Source organism: Macaca thibetana, chromosome 6, assembly GCF_024542745.1.
Source record: "Macaca thibetana thibetana isolate TM-01 chromosome 6, ASM2454274v1, whole genome shotgun sequence".
Taxonomy (NCBI): domain Eukaryota; kingdom Metazoa; phylum Chordata; class Mammalia; order Primates; family Cercopithecidae; genus Macaca; species Macaca thibetana.
Genome location: NC_065583.1, coordinates 61993651 through 62010648, shown reverse-complemented (window position 1 = coordinate 62010648; position 16998 = coordinate 61993651). Strand labels below are relative to the sequence as shown.

At 35.2% G+C, this 16998-nt stretch overlaps 1 protein-coding gene and 1 non-coding gene across 2 annotated transcripts in view; one reads left to right on the top strand and one right to left on the bottom strand.

Annotated features, from left to right (window-relative positions):
- The window catches only part of HSD17B4 (hydroxysteroid 17-beta dehydrogenase 4), an 89419-nt gene that overhangs the window by 11315 nt on the left and 61106 nt on the right, over nucleotides 1-16998 (top strand). Inside the window, exons 3-7 of the mRNA XM_050794417.1 lie at nucleotides 13056-13163; nucleotides 13578-13637; nucleotides 14873-14894; nucleotides 14990-15036; nucleotides 16576-16660. Of these exons, the coding sequence (XP_050650374.1) occupies nucleotides 13056-13163; nucleotides 13578-13637; nucleotides 14873-14894; nucleotides 14990-15036; nucleotides 16576-16660 (322 nt within the window). The remainder of the gene's footprint in view (nucleotides 1-13055; nucleotides 13164-13577; nucleotides 13638-14872; nucleotides 14895-14989; nucleotides 15037-16575; nucleotides 16661-16998) is intronic.
- LOC126957818 (small nucleolar RNA U13) lies at nucleotides 7726-7827 on the bottom strand. Its single transcript, XR_007726976.1, has one exon. It is a non-coding gene; the product is annotated as a small nucleolar RNA U13 (small nucleolar RNA).

Sequence of the window (16998 nt, the reverse complement as noted above, 5' to 3'; positions counted from 1 at the left end):
GCATAATACTCATCAAGTAATATTGATGCTCAGATATGAACTTTATTTTTCTTTCAGCATTTCAGTAAAGGAATTTATGATTCTTATCATATGTAACAAAGAATGAACATCTTTTATAAATAAAGGACATTTACAAATCTATAAGAAAGACAAGTATCCCAAATAAAATGTGAACTAAACAGGCAAAACAATAATAACTATAAATATAAGCCCATGAAAATAAAATATTACTTTACTAGTGCTCAAAAAAATGTAAACTAAAATAATGAGCTACAAAGTATAATCATTTAATTGTCAGACTGAAGGCAATGGTAATAACCAATGTTGTGAGAATGTGAGATAACAGGCATTCTGACAAACACGTGGTTCTATTTTCAGGCTATTGATGCCTGATAATTTGGTACCTTGTACTTAGTTATCTATTTACGTACTTATAGAATACTTTTTATCGGATCTAAGTGTGTTTTAGAATTCCTTGGATCCTGGCTGGGTGCAGTAATCCCAACACTTTGGGAGGCTGAGGCAGGAGGATTGCTTGAGGCCAGGAGTTCAAGACCAGCCTGGGCAACATAGCAAGACCCACTGTCTTTGCCAAAAAAAATAAAAATAAAAATAAAAAAATCAGGTGTGGTGGTGCATACCTGTAGTCCTAGCTACTCAGGAGGCTGAGGCAGGAGGATGGTTTGAGCCTGGGAGTTTGAGAGTTTAGTGAGCTATCATTGTGCCACTGCACTCAGCATGGGTGACAGTGACACCCTGACTCAAGAAAAACAGAAAGGATTTCCCAATATACTTACATTCCCAATATAGCATGTATTTGATAAAATTTTGGGAATGCTTTTTAGGAAAAATCTTCTGTACTTAATAGACTGTCTAAGTCACTGATTTATTTAAAATGACAGAAATGAGGAAAAGCTTTATGTTAAAAAAAGCTCTTCAGGGTTATGAACTGGATTTTATATGGAAAACGTGCAAATGTATCACACTTTGGAACATTTTGATCATTTCAGCTGAAAAGACTTGACCCTTGACTATCATAGTCTTACCATTTTTTGCTACCTATATGAAAGCTATTTGTTTGAGTCAGGTGGTTTGTTTATCTTTTCCTTCATATCCACAAAAAATGTGATTTTTTTTTTTTTAACTTAGTGGAAATAATGATCTTTTTAGGGTAAAAGAAACTTGCTTAAAGCATTAGAGGAGCAGAGTGGTATTGTAGTAGATCCAGTTTCTAGTGTAAATTTTGCCATTTCTTACAGACTTAGAGGGACCTGTGGTAAGAGAATCTTTTCCAAACTGTTTTCTTATCTGTGAAAGGAGGAACAGTTGTTACTGCCAGCCTCTTAAAAAGCTACCTGGAGATTAAATGCATCAATATACATAGTGGTTTTATTGAAATGTGAAGTACACACATATCGGTATAAGTTATTATTATTACTACTAGAATTTTAGCCATACATTTAACTGGTAACAGTGTCACATGTTATGGATACAATTCTCTTTGTATATAATTGCAAAACGTATTTTTAATGTTCTTTCTATATCTAAGCTTTTCAACATGTAACCAATGATTTTCTTTTCTTACTGTCTTTAATTGACACATAATAATTATACATATTTATAGGGTACAGTGTGATATTTTGATACCTTTATACAGTGTGTAATGATCAAATCAGTAATTAGCATATCCATCACCTCAAACATTTGTCCTTTGTTTGCATTGGGAACATTCAGAATCCTCTCTTCTAGATATTTGAAAATATAGTATAAATTATTGTTGGCCATAATCACCCTAGAGTACTATACACTAGTAGAACTTATTCCTTCTATTTAGTTGTAATTTTGTATTGGTTAATCAATCTCTTCCTATTCATCTCTTCCCTGCTACCCTTCCCAGCCTTCAGTAACCGGTATTATACTCTGTACTTCTGTGAGATCAACTTATTTAGCTTCCACATATGGGTGAAAACATGCTGTATTTATCTTCCTGTGCCTGGCTTATTAACATAATGTCCTCCAGGCTCATCTATGTTGCTGAAAATGACAGGATTTCTTTTTTTTTTAAATGGCCAAATAGTATTCCATTATGTATTGTGTGCCGCATTTTCTTTATCCATTCATCTGTTAATGAATGCTTAGGCAGGTTCCACATCTTGACTATTGTGAATAGTGCTGCAGTAAACATGGGAATGCAGATATCTCTTTGACATACTGATTTCCTTCCCTTTGGTTTATATATATCCAGCAATGGGATTAATTCATATAGTAGTTCTGTTTTTAGTTTTTTTGAATAACCTCCATACTGTTTTCCATAATGGCTATACTAATTTACATTTCCACCAATAATATATGAGAGTTTCATTTTCTCCACATTCTTGTCATCCTTTGTTATTATTATTATTTTTTTGCCTCTTTGGTAGTAGCCATTCTAACTTGAAATGATCTCATTGTGGTTTTGATTTGCATTTTCCTGATGATTAGTCATGTTGAGCATTTTTTCATATACTTCTTGGCCATTTATATGTCTTTTTTTTTTTTTTTTTTTTTAAAGACGGAGTCGCACTCTGTTGCCCAGGCTGGAGTGCAGTGATGTGATCTTGGCTCACTGCAACCTCTGCCTCCCGGGTTCAAGCGATTCTCCTGCTTCAGCCTCCTGAGTAGCTGGGACTACAGGCACCTGCCACCACACCCAGCTATTTTTTTTTTGTATTTTTAGTAGAGAGGGGGTTTCACCATGTTGGCCAGGCTGGTCTCAAACTTCTCACCTCAAATGATCCACCTGCCTCGGCCTCCCAAAGTGCTGGGATTACAGGCATGAGCCACCATGCCTGGCCATTGAGAAGTGCCTATTCAGTTCATTTGCCATTTTAAAAATATACTGTTTATTTATTTATTATTTATTTATTAGGATTATTTATTTTTTATTTTTGGTGTTGAGTTTTTATGTATTTTGGATATTAATCTCTTGTTGGATGAGTAGTTTGCAAATATTTTCTCCCATTCTACAAGTTGGTTTTTTTTGTTGTGCAGAAGCTTTTTAGTTTGATCTAGTCCCATTTGTTTATTTTTGCTTTCGTTGCCTGTGCTTCTGAGGTCTCATTTACAAAATCTTTGCTGAAATCAATGTCCTGAAGTGTTTCCCCCATGTTTTCTTCTAGTAGTTTCATAGTTTCAGGTCTTATGTTTAGCTTTTTAATAACTTTTGTGTTGATTTTTGTATATGATGAGAGATAGGGGTCTAGTTTCATTCTTCTGCATATGGATATCCAGTTTTCCCAGCACCATTTATTGAAGACTGTCCTTTCTCCCCCGTATGTTCTTTGCACCTTTGTAGAAAATCAATTGGGTTTAAATGTGTGGATTTATTTCTGTGTTATCTATTCTGTTCCATTGTTCTATGTATCTATTTTTATGTCACTATCATTGCTGTTTTGGTAGCTATAGCTTTATAGTATATATTGAAATCAAGTAGTGTGAGACTTTCAGGTTTTTTTCTTTTTGCTCAGTATTGCTTTGGTTATTTGGGATCTTTTGTGGTTTCATGTGAATTTTAGGATTTTTTTTTTTTTTTTATTTCTTTGAAGAATGTCACTGGTTCCCTGGTTGTCTAGTGGCTAGGAACAACAGCAAAAAAAGAGAATGCCACTGGCATTTTGATAGAGATTGCATTGAACCTGTAGATCACTTTGGGTGGTATGGCCATCTTAACAGTACTAATTCTTCCAATCCATGAACGTGGGATGTCTTTCCATTTTTTGTGTCCTCTTCCCATTTCTTTCATCAGTGTTTTATAGTTTTATTGTAGAGATCTTTTGCCTCAATGGTTGATTTATTTCCAGGTATTTTATTATTTTTTTTCTGGTGATTGTAAATGGGATTGCTTTCTGGTTTCTTTTTCAACTAGTTTGTTATTGGTTGATATGGTATGGATGTTTTTCTCCTCCAAATCATGTTGAAATGTGATTGGCTTAACACCAACCCATTGATGATAAGTGAGTTCTTACTCAGTTCATGTGAGATCTGGTTGTTTAAAACAGTCTGGGACCTCCTTCTCCCTCTTGCTCCCACTCTTGCCATGTGATACACTTGCTCCTCCTTTGCCTTTTGCCATGACTGGAGGCTTCTTGAGGGCCTTACGAGGAGCAGATGCTGGAGCCCTGCCTGTGCAGCCTGCAGAATTATGCTCCAATTAACCTCTTTTCTTTATAAATTACCCAGTCTCCGGTATTATATATAACAATGCAGAAGTGGCCCGACACATTGGTGTATAGAAATGCTACTGATTTTTGTATGTTGATTTTGTATTCTGCAACTTTACTGAAGTCATTTATCAGTTCTAAGAGTTTTTTGGTAGAGTCTTTAGGTTTTTCTGTATATAGGATTGTGTCATGTGTAAATAGGAACAGTTTGATATCCTTCTTTTTAATTTGGATGCCCTTTCTTTCTTTCTCTTGCCTAGTTGCCCTGGCTAGTACTTTCAGCACTATGTTGAATAAGAGTGGTGAAAGTGGGCATTTTTATTTTGTTTCAGTTTTTAGAGGAAAAGCTTTCAGCTGTTCCCTATTGAGTATGATGTTAGCTGCAGGTTTGTCATATATGACCTTTATTGTATTGAGGTACATTCCTTCTGTACCTAATTTGTTGAGAGTTTTTATCGTGAAGGAATATTGAATGTTAACAAATGCTTTTTCTGTGTCTCTCGAGATGATCAGATGGTTTTTTCTCCTTTATTTTGTTGATGTGATATATCACATTTATTGATATGCATACATGTAACCATCATTACATCTCTGGCTAAATTTCACTTGATTATGATATATAATCTAATTGGATTCAGTTTGCTAGTATTTTGTTTAGGATTTTTATGACTGTGTTCATCAGGGATATTGGACTTCAGTTTTCTTTTTTTTGTTGTTTTGTTGTTGTCTGGTTTGGGTATCGGGGTAATGCCCGCCTTATAGAATGAATTTGGAAGAAATCCATTCCCCTGCTTCAATTTTTTGAAATAGTTTGAGAGGAATTTGTATTAGGTATTCTTTAAGTGTTTGGTAAAATTCAGCAGTGAAGCTGTCTGATACTGCTCTTTTCTTTCCTGGAAGAGTTTTTAATACCTGCTTCAATCTTGTTCCTTGTCATTGACCTGTTCAGATTTTCTAATTCTTCTGAGTTGAATCTTGGTTGTAGGTCATATGTCTATGTCCAGTTTTCCTCTAGTTTGTTGGCATAGAGTTGTTCACAGTAGTCTTTAACGATCTTTTTTATTTCTGTGGTATCAGTTGTAAATGTATTTTTTTCATTTCTTATTTTATTTATTTGTGTCTTCTCTTTTTTCTTAGTCTAGCTAATGAATTGTCAGTTTTGTTTATCTTTTCAAAAACCAACTTTTTGTTTCAGTGACCTTCTGTATTTTTTAGGCCGAATTTTGTTTATTTCTTCTCTGATCTTCATTCCTTCTATCTACTGATTTTGGATTTGATTTGTTCTTGCTTTTCTACTTCTTTGAGATGCATTTTTAGATTGTTTATTTGAATTCTTTCTACTTTTCCAGTGTAGGCGTTTATTGCTATAGGCTTTCCTCTTAGTACTGCTTTTGCTATATTTCATAGGCTTTGGTAGGTTGTGGTTTTATTTTCAGTTGTTTCAAGAAATGTTTAAATTTTCTTCTTAATTTCTTTGCTATCCATTGGTTATTCAGGAATATGTTGTTTAGTTTGCATGTATTTGTACTGTGTCCAAAATTCTTGTTATTGATTTGTAGTTTTATTTCATTGTGGTTAGAAAACCAAAACATATCAAATAAAAAATTTATTAAGACTTATTTTGTGGCCTAACTTATGGTCTGACATGGAGAATGTTCCATGCGCTGATGTGTGTCTGCAGCTGTTGGATCAGATGTTCTATTAACTTCTGTTAGGACCATTTCATTTCTGGAGCAGTGGTCTTTTTGGTCCATTTTGTTTATAGAGCAGTTTATTAACTTCTGTTAGGACAACTTCATTTCTAGAGCAGTGGTCTTTTTGGTCCATTTTGTTTATAGAGCAGTTTAAGTCCAAAGTTTCTTTGTTGGTTTTCTTTCTTGATGATCTTCCCAGTGCCATGAGTGAGGTATTGAAGTCCCCAACTATTATTGTATTGAAGTCTATCTTTCTCATTAGATCTGGTAGCAATTGCTTTATATATCTGGGTGTTCCAGTGTTGGGTGCATATATATTTACAACTGTTATGTCCTCTTGTTGAAATGATACCTTTATCTTTATATAATGACCTTGTTTTTTCTCTTTGCATTGTTTTTGACTTAAAGTCTATTATATCTGATGTATATAGTTGACTCTCGAACAACATAGGTTTGAATTGTACAGGTTCACTTATACATTTATATTTTAAAAACCACATATCAATAGAAAATACAATATTCATAGGATGTGAAATTTGCATATATGGAGGGCCTACTTTTTGTATACATAGATTTCACAGGGCCAACTTCAGGACTTGAGTATGCACAGATTTTGGTGCACATGGAGTGTCCTGGAACAAATGCCTTGTATATGCTGAGTTGTGAATGTAGTTATCCTGCTTATTTTTGGTTTCTATTTATGTAGAATATCTTTTTCTATCCTTTCGTTTTCAGTCTATGTGTGTCTTTATGGGTAAAGTGAGTTTCTTGTAGGTAGCATATAGTCGAGTATTTAAAAAAATCTATCCAGCCAATCTCTATCTTTTAACTGGGAAATTTAATTCATTTATATTCAAGATAAATAGGTAAGAACTTCTGTCATTTTGTTAATTGTTTTCTTTTTTTTATGTTCTTTGTTCCTTTCTTTATCTTTTATTGTCTGTCTCTTCAGTTTTGTGTTTTTTTTTTGTAGTGATAAAATTGGATTCTTTTCTCTTTCTCATTTGTGTATCTGCTCTGCCAGTGAATTTTAAGCTTTCATATGTTTTCATGATGGTAGTTCATCCTTTCACTTCCAGATGTAGGACTCCCGTAAGCATTTCTTGTAAGACTTATCCTTTCACTTCAGATGTAGGACTCCCATAAGCATTTCTTGTAAGACTAGTCTAGTGGTGATAAATTCTCTCAGTTTTTTCTTGTCTGGGAAAGACTTTGTTTCTCCTTTATTTCAGAAGGATAGCTTGCTGGAGTTGTATTCTTGGCTGGCAGGTTTTTTTTTTTTTTCTTTCAGCATTTTTGAATGTCGTCATTCCATTCTCTCCTGGCTTATAATGTTTCTGCGGATAAATCTGCTTTTAGTCTAATAGGGATTCCCTTATACATGACTTGATGCTTTTTTCTTGCTGTTTTTAATATTCTCTTTTTGTCTTTGACTTTTGACAGTTTTACGAGAATGTGCTTTGGAGAGGACATTTTTGGGTTGAATACATTTGAAGATCTTTGAGTTTCCTGGATGTGGATGTCCATCTTTCTTTCAGGACGTGGGGAGTTTTCAGCTAAAATGTTTTCTATGCCCAACTTCACTCCTTCTGTAACTCTCAATATGTAAAAATTTGTTTACTTAATGGTGTCCCATTAGTACCATAGGTTTCTTCATTCTTTTTTATGTTTTCCTCTTTCCTTTTTGTTTTTTGTCTGACTAGGTTATTTCAAAAGACCTGACTTTGAGTTTAAATACTCTTTCTTTTGCTTGATGTAGTCTGTTGTTAAGCTTTCAATTGTGTTTTTAAATTTCATTCATTGAATTCTTGTTTTTTCTTTTTTCTTTTTCCTATCAGATGGGCAATGTGCTTGTTTCAGGACAAAGTTTGAGGGAGGCACGTCTTACACATAAGCGTGAACATTCAATCATCTATTCATTGAATTCTGAAGCTCTGTTTTTTTTAAATGATATATATATCTTTTTGTTGAATTTCTCATTTAGATCGTTAATTGTTTTTCTGATTTTCTTGTATTATCTATTTATATTTTCTTGTATCTCACTGGATTTCCTTAAGATCATCATTTTGAATTACCTTTCAGGCATTTTGTAGATTTTCTTCTATTTAAGTTTGTTACTGGAGAGTTGTGTTTCTTTGGAGGTGTCATGTTTCCTTGTTTTTCCATGTTTCTTTTTTTTTTTAACTTAAACAAATTGTTTAAATAAAGGTATCTATTTATTTTTTTAAATTTATTCACCTGGAGACAGGGTCTCACTCTGTTGCCCAGGCTGGAGTACAGTGGTGCTATCTCAGCTCACTGCAACCTCTGCCTCCTGGTTCAAGCGATTCTTCTGCCTCAGCCTCCTTAGTAGTTGGGACTACAGGTGCCCACCACCACGCCTGGCTAATTTTTGTTATTTTTGGTAAAAATGCGGTTTCATCATGTTGGCCATACTGGTCCCGAACTCTTGACCTGAAGTGATCCACCTACCTCAGCCTCCCAAAGCGCTAGGATTGCAGGCGTGAGCCACCTCACCTGGCCTGTTTTTCCATATTTCTTTTGTTCCTACATTGATATTTGTGTGTCTAGTAGAACAGTCGTTATCTTCTACTTTTATGAAGTAACTTTTGTAGGGAAAGACTTTTTTCTCCATATATCAGTTGGGTTGGGTGTTTGGTTTAGCTTCTGGTTGGGCACAGAAGTATAATTGCCTTGTGATTTTTTTTGGCTGTAATCAACATCAGCAATGTCTGTATGTGCCTCAGTGGCCTTGACTTTGGTGTTTGTGGAGACAGTGGCACGGTTTTGCTGGGAAGAGGGATTGCCAGATGGGTTAGTTCTCAGTCCCTGGTGAGTGAGCATGGTGCATGGTAGATCCTCCATGGGAGGGGGAAGGGTTGCTGGTGGTGTCAGTTGTCTTGGTCCATATGGGGCACATGTGGCACATGGTTGCTCTCTACTGCTAGATAGATCATGGTTGCTTGAGGCGATAGATGCTGGCCAGGCTAATTCTTAGTCTCTGGGGAATGCATATGTCAGCCTTCTCTTCCTGGTGGCAGTGTCGCCATTGTACTTGAATATTTGTTTTTGTTTTTGGAGTGTAGGGTGCTACATGGACTGAGGTCATAGTGGTACCACTGAAACTAGCTGGGTTCATGATCCTGCAGCCTTCTGTGTGGGCATGGTGGGATGATGACAGATGGCACCCCTAGGATATGGAGATGTTTGGGTTATTGGCCTCCAGGTCAGAATGCACACCAGCAGTGGTTCCATTCCTAAAATGGGGTCGTACTGTAACAGCTTGGGTCTCATGGGATGGGGAGGACTCAGCCTGTGTTCCTTTTAAGGAGCAATTCAGCTGTCTATACTCCAGGAAGGTCCCTCTACTGAGCTCAGGGTCTGTGAGAACTGTGGAACTCTTTGGTAGCTAGGATTGCAGGTATTTGTGATGGTAATGGTGACTCTTAGGTATCTCCCACTTAACCTTTTACCCACAATAGGAAGTCCCTCTCAGCTCTAAGCTGATTACATCTGGAGGCTTCATTTCCCCCTCTAAGCTGCCATGCCGAGTTTCTTTGCCTCAGAAGGTTTTTGTCACTTCCTTGCTGAATTGTCATGTTCTCCCTTAGACATTCTACCTGAAGCGCTGTTATTTGTTGTTTTGGTCCTTCTTTGCAGAGGAGACAAGGATTGGGCACCTCTAGTTGGCCATCTTGATGACGTCTAACCAGTTTTTCTAGTTAAGATTTTAATTTCTGTGATTTTGCTCTGGTGATAGTGGGATTGCTGAATGGGCAGTGTCAATTTAGTGGCCTCTAATGTGGAGATTTGTTTGAGATAAATTTACCCCAATATTATTTAACTGCCCATGATTGATCTCAATAAATTATTTATCCAACTTTCAATGCTTGCCTGCCTGGTTGCGCTTTGTAAAATTTCCACTTGGGGGTAGTGTTTCATTGCACAATCAAACAATGCTTTCTTCACTTAAGTATCACATATTCTAACTTGCTTTTGAACTTTCTTGTGCTTAAAAAGGGTCATAAAAGACTGTTAGCCGTCTTAAAATCTTGATATTTTTTAACTGGTTGTTTCCTGTCATTTGAATAATTGCATTGAAATGAACAGTTAATAAGAATTCAGTCTTTTGAGAATCCTAACACTTTTTTCCATCTGTTAAGGGGTAATATAAGCCTCTTTCTATTATTTTTGTGTCTTTGTAACATTTTTATTTGCAATAAGACATCATATTATACTGTCAGAAAAAAATCTCAGTCCGCATTTTGAAAAACTCATTTCCTGTTTTCAAAAAGTTAAGTGAAAATATATATGCCTTAGCTGATTTTAGGCATTGGCTTTTTCTACGTATTATCCCATTACCTATTTATCCAGTTCCACTGTCAACCCGCACTCCAGTTTTAAAAAGAGCAATTTTTCAGAAGAAAAAAAAATCTTGTTTCAAAAAATTGTGTTAATCATAACTATTACATTTTCATGTATACCATTCTGCTGTTTATTAATTAGTAACTTTTTAATTGATATAGTTTTCAAAATCTCTGCAGTAACCCTATGGAGAAGATCATTTCACAATGCAGATTCTTTGTTTCAAATAATTCTCTTTAAGTTCTGTTTTTCCAAGTTATTTTCAAATAATTCTCTTAAGTTCTGTTTTTCCAAGTTATTTGGCATTTGTCTATGTATCTTTTTATTAGTTTTTGCATGTTATTTTGTAAATTTTTTCATAAATTATTGTGTAAATTAACTTTGTTATTTGTTCTTGTTTGATTATGTTGGCTTGGATATATGCTTTATGCTAAAATCTGTGTATCACTGTCGCCGTCACATATTTAACTTTCAATAAATAATAAACTCTTTGAGGGCAAACACCATTCTTACACATTTGTGTGTTCCTCTGTAAATTTTCTTGCAAGTAGTAAATTCTCAATGTTTGTAAATATATACTTGGATATAGGGAGATGTTATATGGTAAGTGTGATCAGGTGTTAAACATACGAACATGGAGTTATGGTATAATTAGTGACTAAACATGTACTGGTTCTGTATGTAATTTTTGACCTCTTTTGATAAATAGTTTTTATTTCTTTCATTTTAGACACTGTGTATGTTGTAAAAACGTAAAATACTATTTTTTAATATTTTAAGCTCATGCCTGTTGCTTTTAAAATCACCATTCTTATACATGAAGACTTTCTTATGGAGAAGATATTTCAACATTGTATGCTTAATCTTTAAAAACTTTTTTATCGTGGTAAGAATACTTACGAGATCTGGCCGGGCGCGGTGGCTCAAGCCTGTAATCCCAGCACTTTGGGAGGCCGAGATGGGCGGATCACAAGGTCAGGAGATCGAGACCATCCTGGCTAACATGGTGAAACCCCGTCTCTACTAAAAATACAAAAAACTAGCCGGGCGAGGTGGCGGGCGCCTGTAGTCCCAGCTACTCGGGAGGCTGAGGCAGGAGAATGGCGTAAACCCGGGAAGCGGAGCTTGCAGTGAGCTGAGATCCAGCCACTGCACTCCAGCCTGGGCGACAGAGCGAGACTCTGTCTCAAAAAAAAAAAAAAAAAAAAAAAAAAAAGAATACTTACGAGATCTATCCTCTTCACAAGGTTATAAGTGTACAATATAGTATTGTTATAGGTATGTTGTATAGCCGATCTCTAGAACTTATTTATCTTGCATGATTGAAACTTTTTTTTTTTTCTCTTAAGACAGAGTTTCCACTCTGCTGTCCAGGCTGGGGTGCTGTGGCGTGATCTCAGCTCACTGCAACCTTTGCCTTCTGGGTTCAAGCGATTCTTCTGCCTCAGCCTCCTGAGTAGCTGGGATTGCAGGTGTGCGTCATCATGCCCAGCTAATTTTTGTATTTTTAGTAGAGACGGGGTTTCACCATGTTGGCCAGGTTGGTCTTGAACTCCTGACCTCAGGTGATCCCCCCACCTCAGCCTCCCAAAGTGTTGGGATTACACGCATGGGCCACCACACCCAGCCCAATGTAATTGAAACTTTATACCCATTGGTTAGCAACTCTCCATTTCCAGCATCTCCCTAGTTCCTGGCAACCATCATTCTATTTTCTGATTCTATGAGTTTTGATATTTTAGATACCCCACATAAGTGGAATCATGCCAGTATTTGTCCTTTTGTGACTCACTTATTTCTTTTAACTTAGTGTCTTCAGAATTTATTCATATTATCACATATTGCAGTATTTTATTCTTTTTAAATGCAGAATACTATTCCATTGCATGTATATACCCCATTTTCTTTATTCATTCATCTATCCATGGACATTTAGGTTGTTTCCACATCTTAGCTATTGTGAATTGTGTTGCAGTGAACATTGGAGTGCTAATATCCTTTGATATTTGAAGATAATTTCAAGTCAATTTTTCTTCTGATTTCAGTTGTTTTGGATAAAGACGTGGAAGTAGGATTGATCGATTTTATAGTAGTTTTGTTTTCCTGTGTATTTAATCTTAAAGTGATTTTCACATTTTTTCTTTTCTTTTGCTGAAAAGTGGGTTGAATCTTTTTTTTTTTTTTTTTAAACTTTTCTTCCCTGCTCCTTTTTTTTTTCTGGATCGGATCTTGCTCTGTTGCCCAGGCTGGAGTGCAGTGGCATGATCATAGCTCACTGCAGCATTGATTTCCCAGGTTCAAGCAATCCTCCCACCTCAGCCTCCCAAGTAGCTGGGACTACAGCTACATGCCATAATGCCCAGCTAATTATTTTGGTTTTTAGTAGAGATGAAATCTTGCTATGTTGCCCAGGCTGGTGGTCTTGGATGCCTAAGCTCAAGCAGTCCTCCCACCTTAGCCTTCCAAAGTGCTGGAATTACAGGTATAAACCACCATGCCCAGGCTTTTTTACTTTTTGAAAGAGGAAAAACACTGCATAGTTAAAAATGTTGTGAGAAGAACCCGTGTTTAAATATTTTTGCTGTTTCTTTATGTCTGTATTCAAAAATGAAGAGGAATGTTTTGAAAATGCCTGTAGTGTGTTTAGTAAGATGGGATAGGGTAGGAAGGAATTAGGCAGATGACTGAAGAGAAGTGCTAGTAATTAGAATTTCATTTTCAACACGCGCGCACACACACACACACACATTGAAAGTCTAGAATAATTAATTGTTGTTTGTTTGTTTTTGCGTTACAGTGAATGATTTGGGAGGGGACTTCAAAGGAGTTGGTAAAGGCTCCTTGGCTGCTGATAAGGTTGTTGAAGAAATAAGAAGGAGAGGTGGAAAAGCAGTGGCCAGCTATGGTATGGTATTTGAGAGAACTATACTACTTATTTTCCTTCAACTAATGCTGTTTGCCACATTAATAATCTTTGAGCAAATATCTCAGTATTCCAGTGTAATTATGATTTTCTAAGTCTGCCAAAATTCTCTGACTATGTATTTTATATATGGGAGAATTTTTAACACTTTTGATGTAGACTATTTCATGATTCTAACCTTTGTTCTGTTGTTTACTATTTTTCTTAGTGAGCACACACAATAATTACAATTCTTAGTGAGCACATACAATAATTAGTAAATTATTGTAGATATGGATATGTTCTTCTAAGTTCTGTTGGGTGAATAGCATCTGTCGTGTACTCTGACCCACAGAATTTAGAAGTCCTTTGGAAGGGAGGTTGCTGAAATTTCATACAAATTTTCATTTCCCTCAGATTCAGTGGAAGAAGGAGAGAAGGTTGTGAAGACAGCACTGGATGCTTTTGGAAGAATAGGTGATGTTTCTTTGTGTTATGGCTCTTATGGAGCAACTTCTACCTTCCTAATAAAATATTTTTAAGTTGACTTTTATTTACTAAACAGATACCTCTTTCCTCATAATCACATTTTAAAATTTGATTTATAAGTTAATTATTTTACTTATTTCAAAAAGGGCTTCATTGAGGTGGCAAGTTTATGGCTATAGTGTTGAGTTCGTTTTTTTGCACCTTAAGTGCTTTAAAAAACTTGTAAACATTTACTCAGTGTCCTTTTTTAAATAATTCAGTTAAACCTCAAAGATGTTTATAAGATAAAAAATAAACCAATATTTTGGCAATAGAGGACCCAGTGGATTCTTTTGGATAATTATAATAATTTGGATTAAAATGATCCAATATCTTGCAAATTATGATGATTTCTCTGTAATAAAAATCTTAATTTTTAAAAAATATTTGAAATAAATTGTTTAGTCTGTTATTTCTCTAGCTAATCTTCCCAGTTTGGTCCCACGTACTCTTAATAGATTATTTAACTGCTAGATGGAGACATCACAGAAGATAAGCCCAACATGTTTACAGTCTGAAAAACATTACTTATTCTTAGTTGAATGTGCTCTCCCCTTTTTTGTTTGGTCTGTCACATTTATTTTTCTTATTATGTTTGATGGAACTCATAAGAACCATGTTCACATATCATCTGACAGGGATAGAAACCACAAAAATATGAAATCATAGGGTGAAAATAGCCACAAGAGGACTGAACCTTAAAAAGTAATTATTTTCTTTCATAGTGAGAAAATAATTATGTATCAAGATAAGGCATCAGTTTGTACCTCTAATGGTTTTCTTTTTGGGCCTTTTACTTTTGAGTGGCAAGGAAAAAATCTAACTTTAACTTGCTAAGTGAATTCTGAGGTTAAGTGTAGAACGGCTTATGATTCTGATTCCTTAGAACCTAAGAGTTGTACAGTAGCTAATTCTATAAATAAGTGGATAGAATTTTGATAGAGAGGTGGGAAAATTTATAGATATTAGTTTGAGAGGAAGGTGCTTGATATAATGTGATACTTAGGCTTTTGTGAGTCAATTTTTTTGATGTAGGTATAGAGTTTGTTTTAATAGCACTCTTTACCTATTATATTTACTTTTTCATGGTTAAAAAAGCCAGTTTTGAGAGAAATGTGAGTTGTAAGCAAATGCAAACTACTATGCTTGCTTTTATATGTGACTTGGATCTTTTTATATTGTAGATGTTGTGGTCAACAATGCTGGGTGAGTATTTCTTTTTCATTTTTAGTGATGTGCATGTAATTTTTTAAAAAATATAACTTTCCTCTTCTTACCCTATACAACATTGATTTTTTTAGAATTCTGAGGGATCGTTCCTTTGCTAGGATAAGTGATGAAGACTGGGGTAAGTTGATTTTAATATGTCTCTGTGGAACTTACTTATCCATTTAGCCTTTTTAATATTTGATAAATTTATACATTTAAGGAAAAACTTGCTTCTACCTACTTTTGCTGCTAGTATATATGATGAGTAAGCTGTGTACTGAAAACAATAAATAGTTAGAAGTAGCCTCTTTTAGAAAACATTTAATATGTTTAAAAAATGTTAAATCATTTGTTTAGAAGTTGTCTAAAAGGATTTTATTTCTTCAGGTTTCCCTCTCCCGTTTTTTTCTCCTTAAGAGGTTGTCAGCATTTTCTAGCTGTATTAACTCTAACAGCCTTTAATGTGCTTATCCAGATGTGTGAATCTTTCTCAAGAGCAGGAGCAGGATATGTAAGGGAGTCTAGTGTACTAAAAATGATGGCGATCTTAGAACACGTTAGGACAAAACCTGGATATAATTTTGAAGCTTCTAGTAAATAGGAAAGTTTTCCATTCTGTCTGAATTGGAAAGATTGAGTTTAGATAATGAACAAATCACAGTTAAGAGTTTTTTTTTTTTTCTTTTGCTCTTCTTTGTCCTTACTTCCATTGGCCATCAGAACTAAAATGAAGAGTGGTGGCTGAGACAGTGGGAGGCATGGCAACTGAGGTGAAACAGTTGTATCATTGTTTATAGAATGTGTTTTGGGGGAATATTGCCTGACTGTCTTTTGAAGGAAGAATTAATATCTTTGATTTACAATTAAGCTAAGAAGAGCTTTTAGTTTCTGCTTCCTTTGTAACAACTGGGATAAAAAAGAAGCTAAGAAAGATAGGATTTGCTGGTAAAGGGGGCCTATGTTGGTGCTTTTCTTGGTGCTGCGATGGGACTGAGGTATTTCCTTCTCTGATGCCATCCTACTAAGCCCACTACTCCTGACTACCCTTCTCTCTCTCTTTTTTTTTAGTTCCTTTTTTCACTCTTACATTCTTCTTCTAATATACACAGGAAAACATTTGTTTTAACAAAATTAAGAATGCTTAAAAAGTTTGACAGTTAAAATCTAGAGTTGTCTGTCTGAATGTTTTGTAAGTGCTTCATTAGATCGAAATCTGTGAAAACAGGCCTCTTTCACAAACTCATTTGCAGACGGTAACAGTAGGGATCTAGTGAATATTTTGTAAATATTTCTTAATGAGCTATGTGGTTTATGATTATGCTTTAACTGATGTTAGTGTTGAGTGCCAGTTATATTTGTAAAAATCTTGGATTTTATATTAGCAAATTTTTATATAAAGTAGGCATAAATTAAGGGCATAGCATTATATTTGGATGTAGGTGTTCCATTAATTTTACAAATTATGAGGAAAGCTGTTGTAGTTCTAGGTGTGAACTGTCGATTAGTAGCATAACTGAAACAAAGGCAAAATACTCATTGGGGTGCGACAGTAGGTGATTTTATACATTAGGTATAAAATGAACATCTTTGTATAAATACAACATTGCTTATGTTGATTCTCAGACATGCTTATCTAAGTTTTTACAAAATATTCAATAAAAATAATTTATTGTTTTAGATATAATCCACAGAGTTCATTTGCGGGGCTCATTCCAAGTGACACGGGCAGCATGGGATCACATGAAGAAACAGAAATACGGAAGGTAGAGTTGCATGTGGTTGTCAAGGGGGATTGAAGATGTTGTGTCTGAGGGTTCTTGTGTACAGGGAAAGATTATGTGAAGTGTTGTGAAATGATTTATGATATTGAGGAAAACATCTTTAGATATGGCTTTTAACATATGGTTTTGACACATACCCTCATTAAATTGGTATCACTTAGTCACAGATTGGCTGAGCTGGACAGCTTTATATTTATTTTTTACCTCTTTTTGTTATTAAAGATTTTCTTGCTGTTCTCTGGCAACTTTTATTTTATTTTGAGACATGGTTTCATTCTTGCCCAGGCTGGAGTACAGTGGCATGAACATGGCTCACTGCA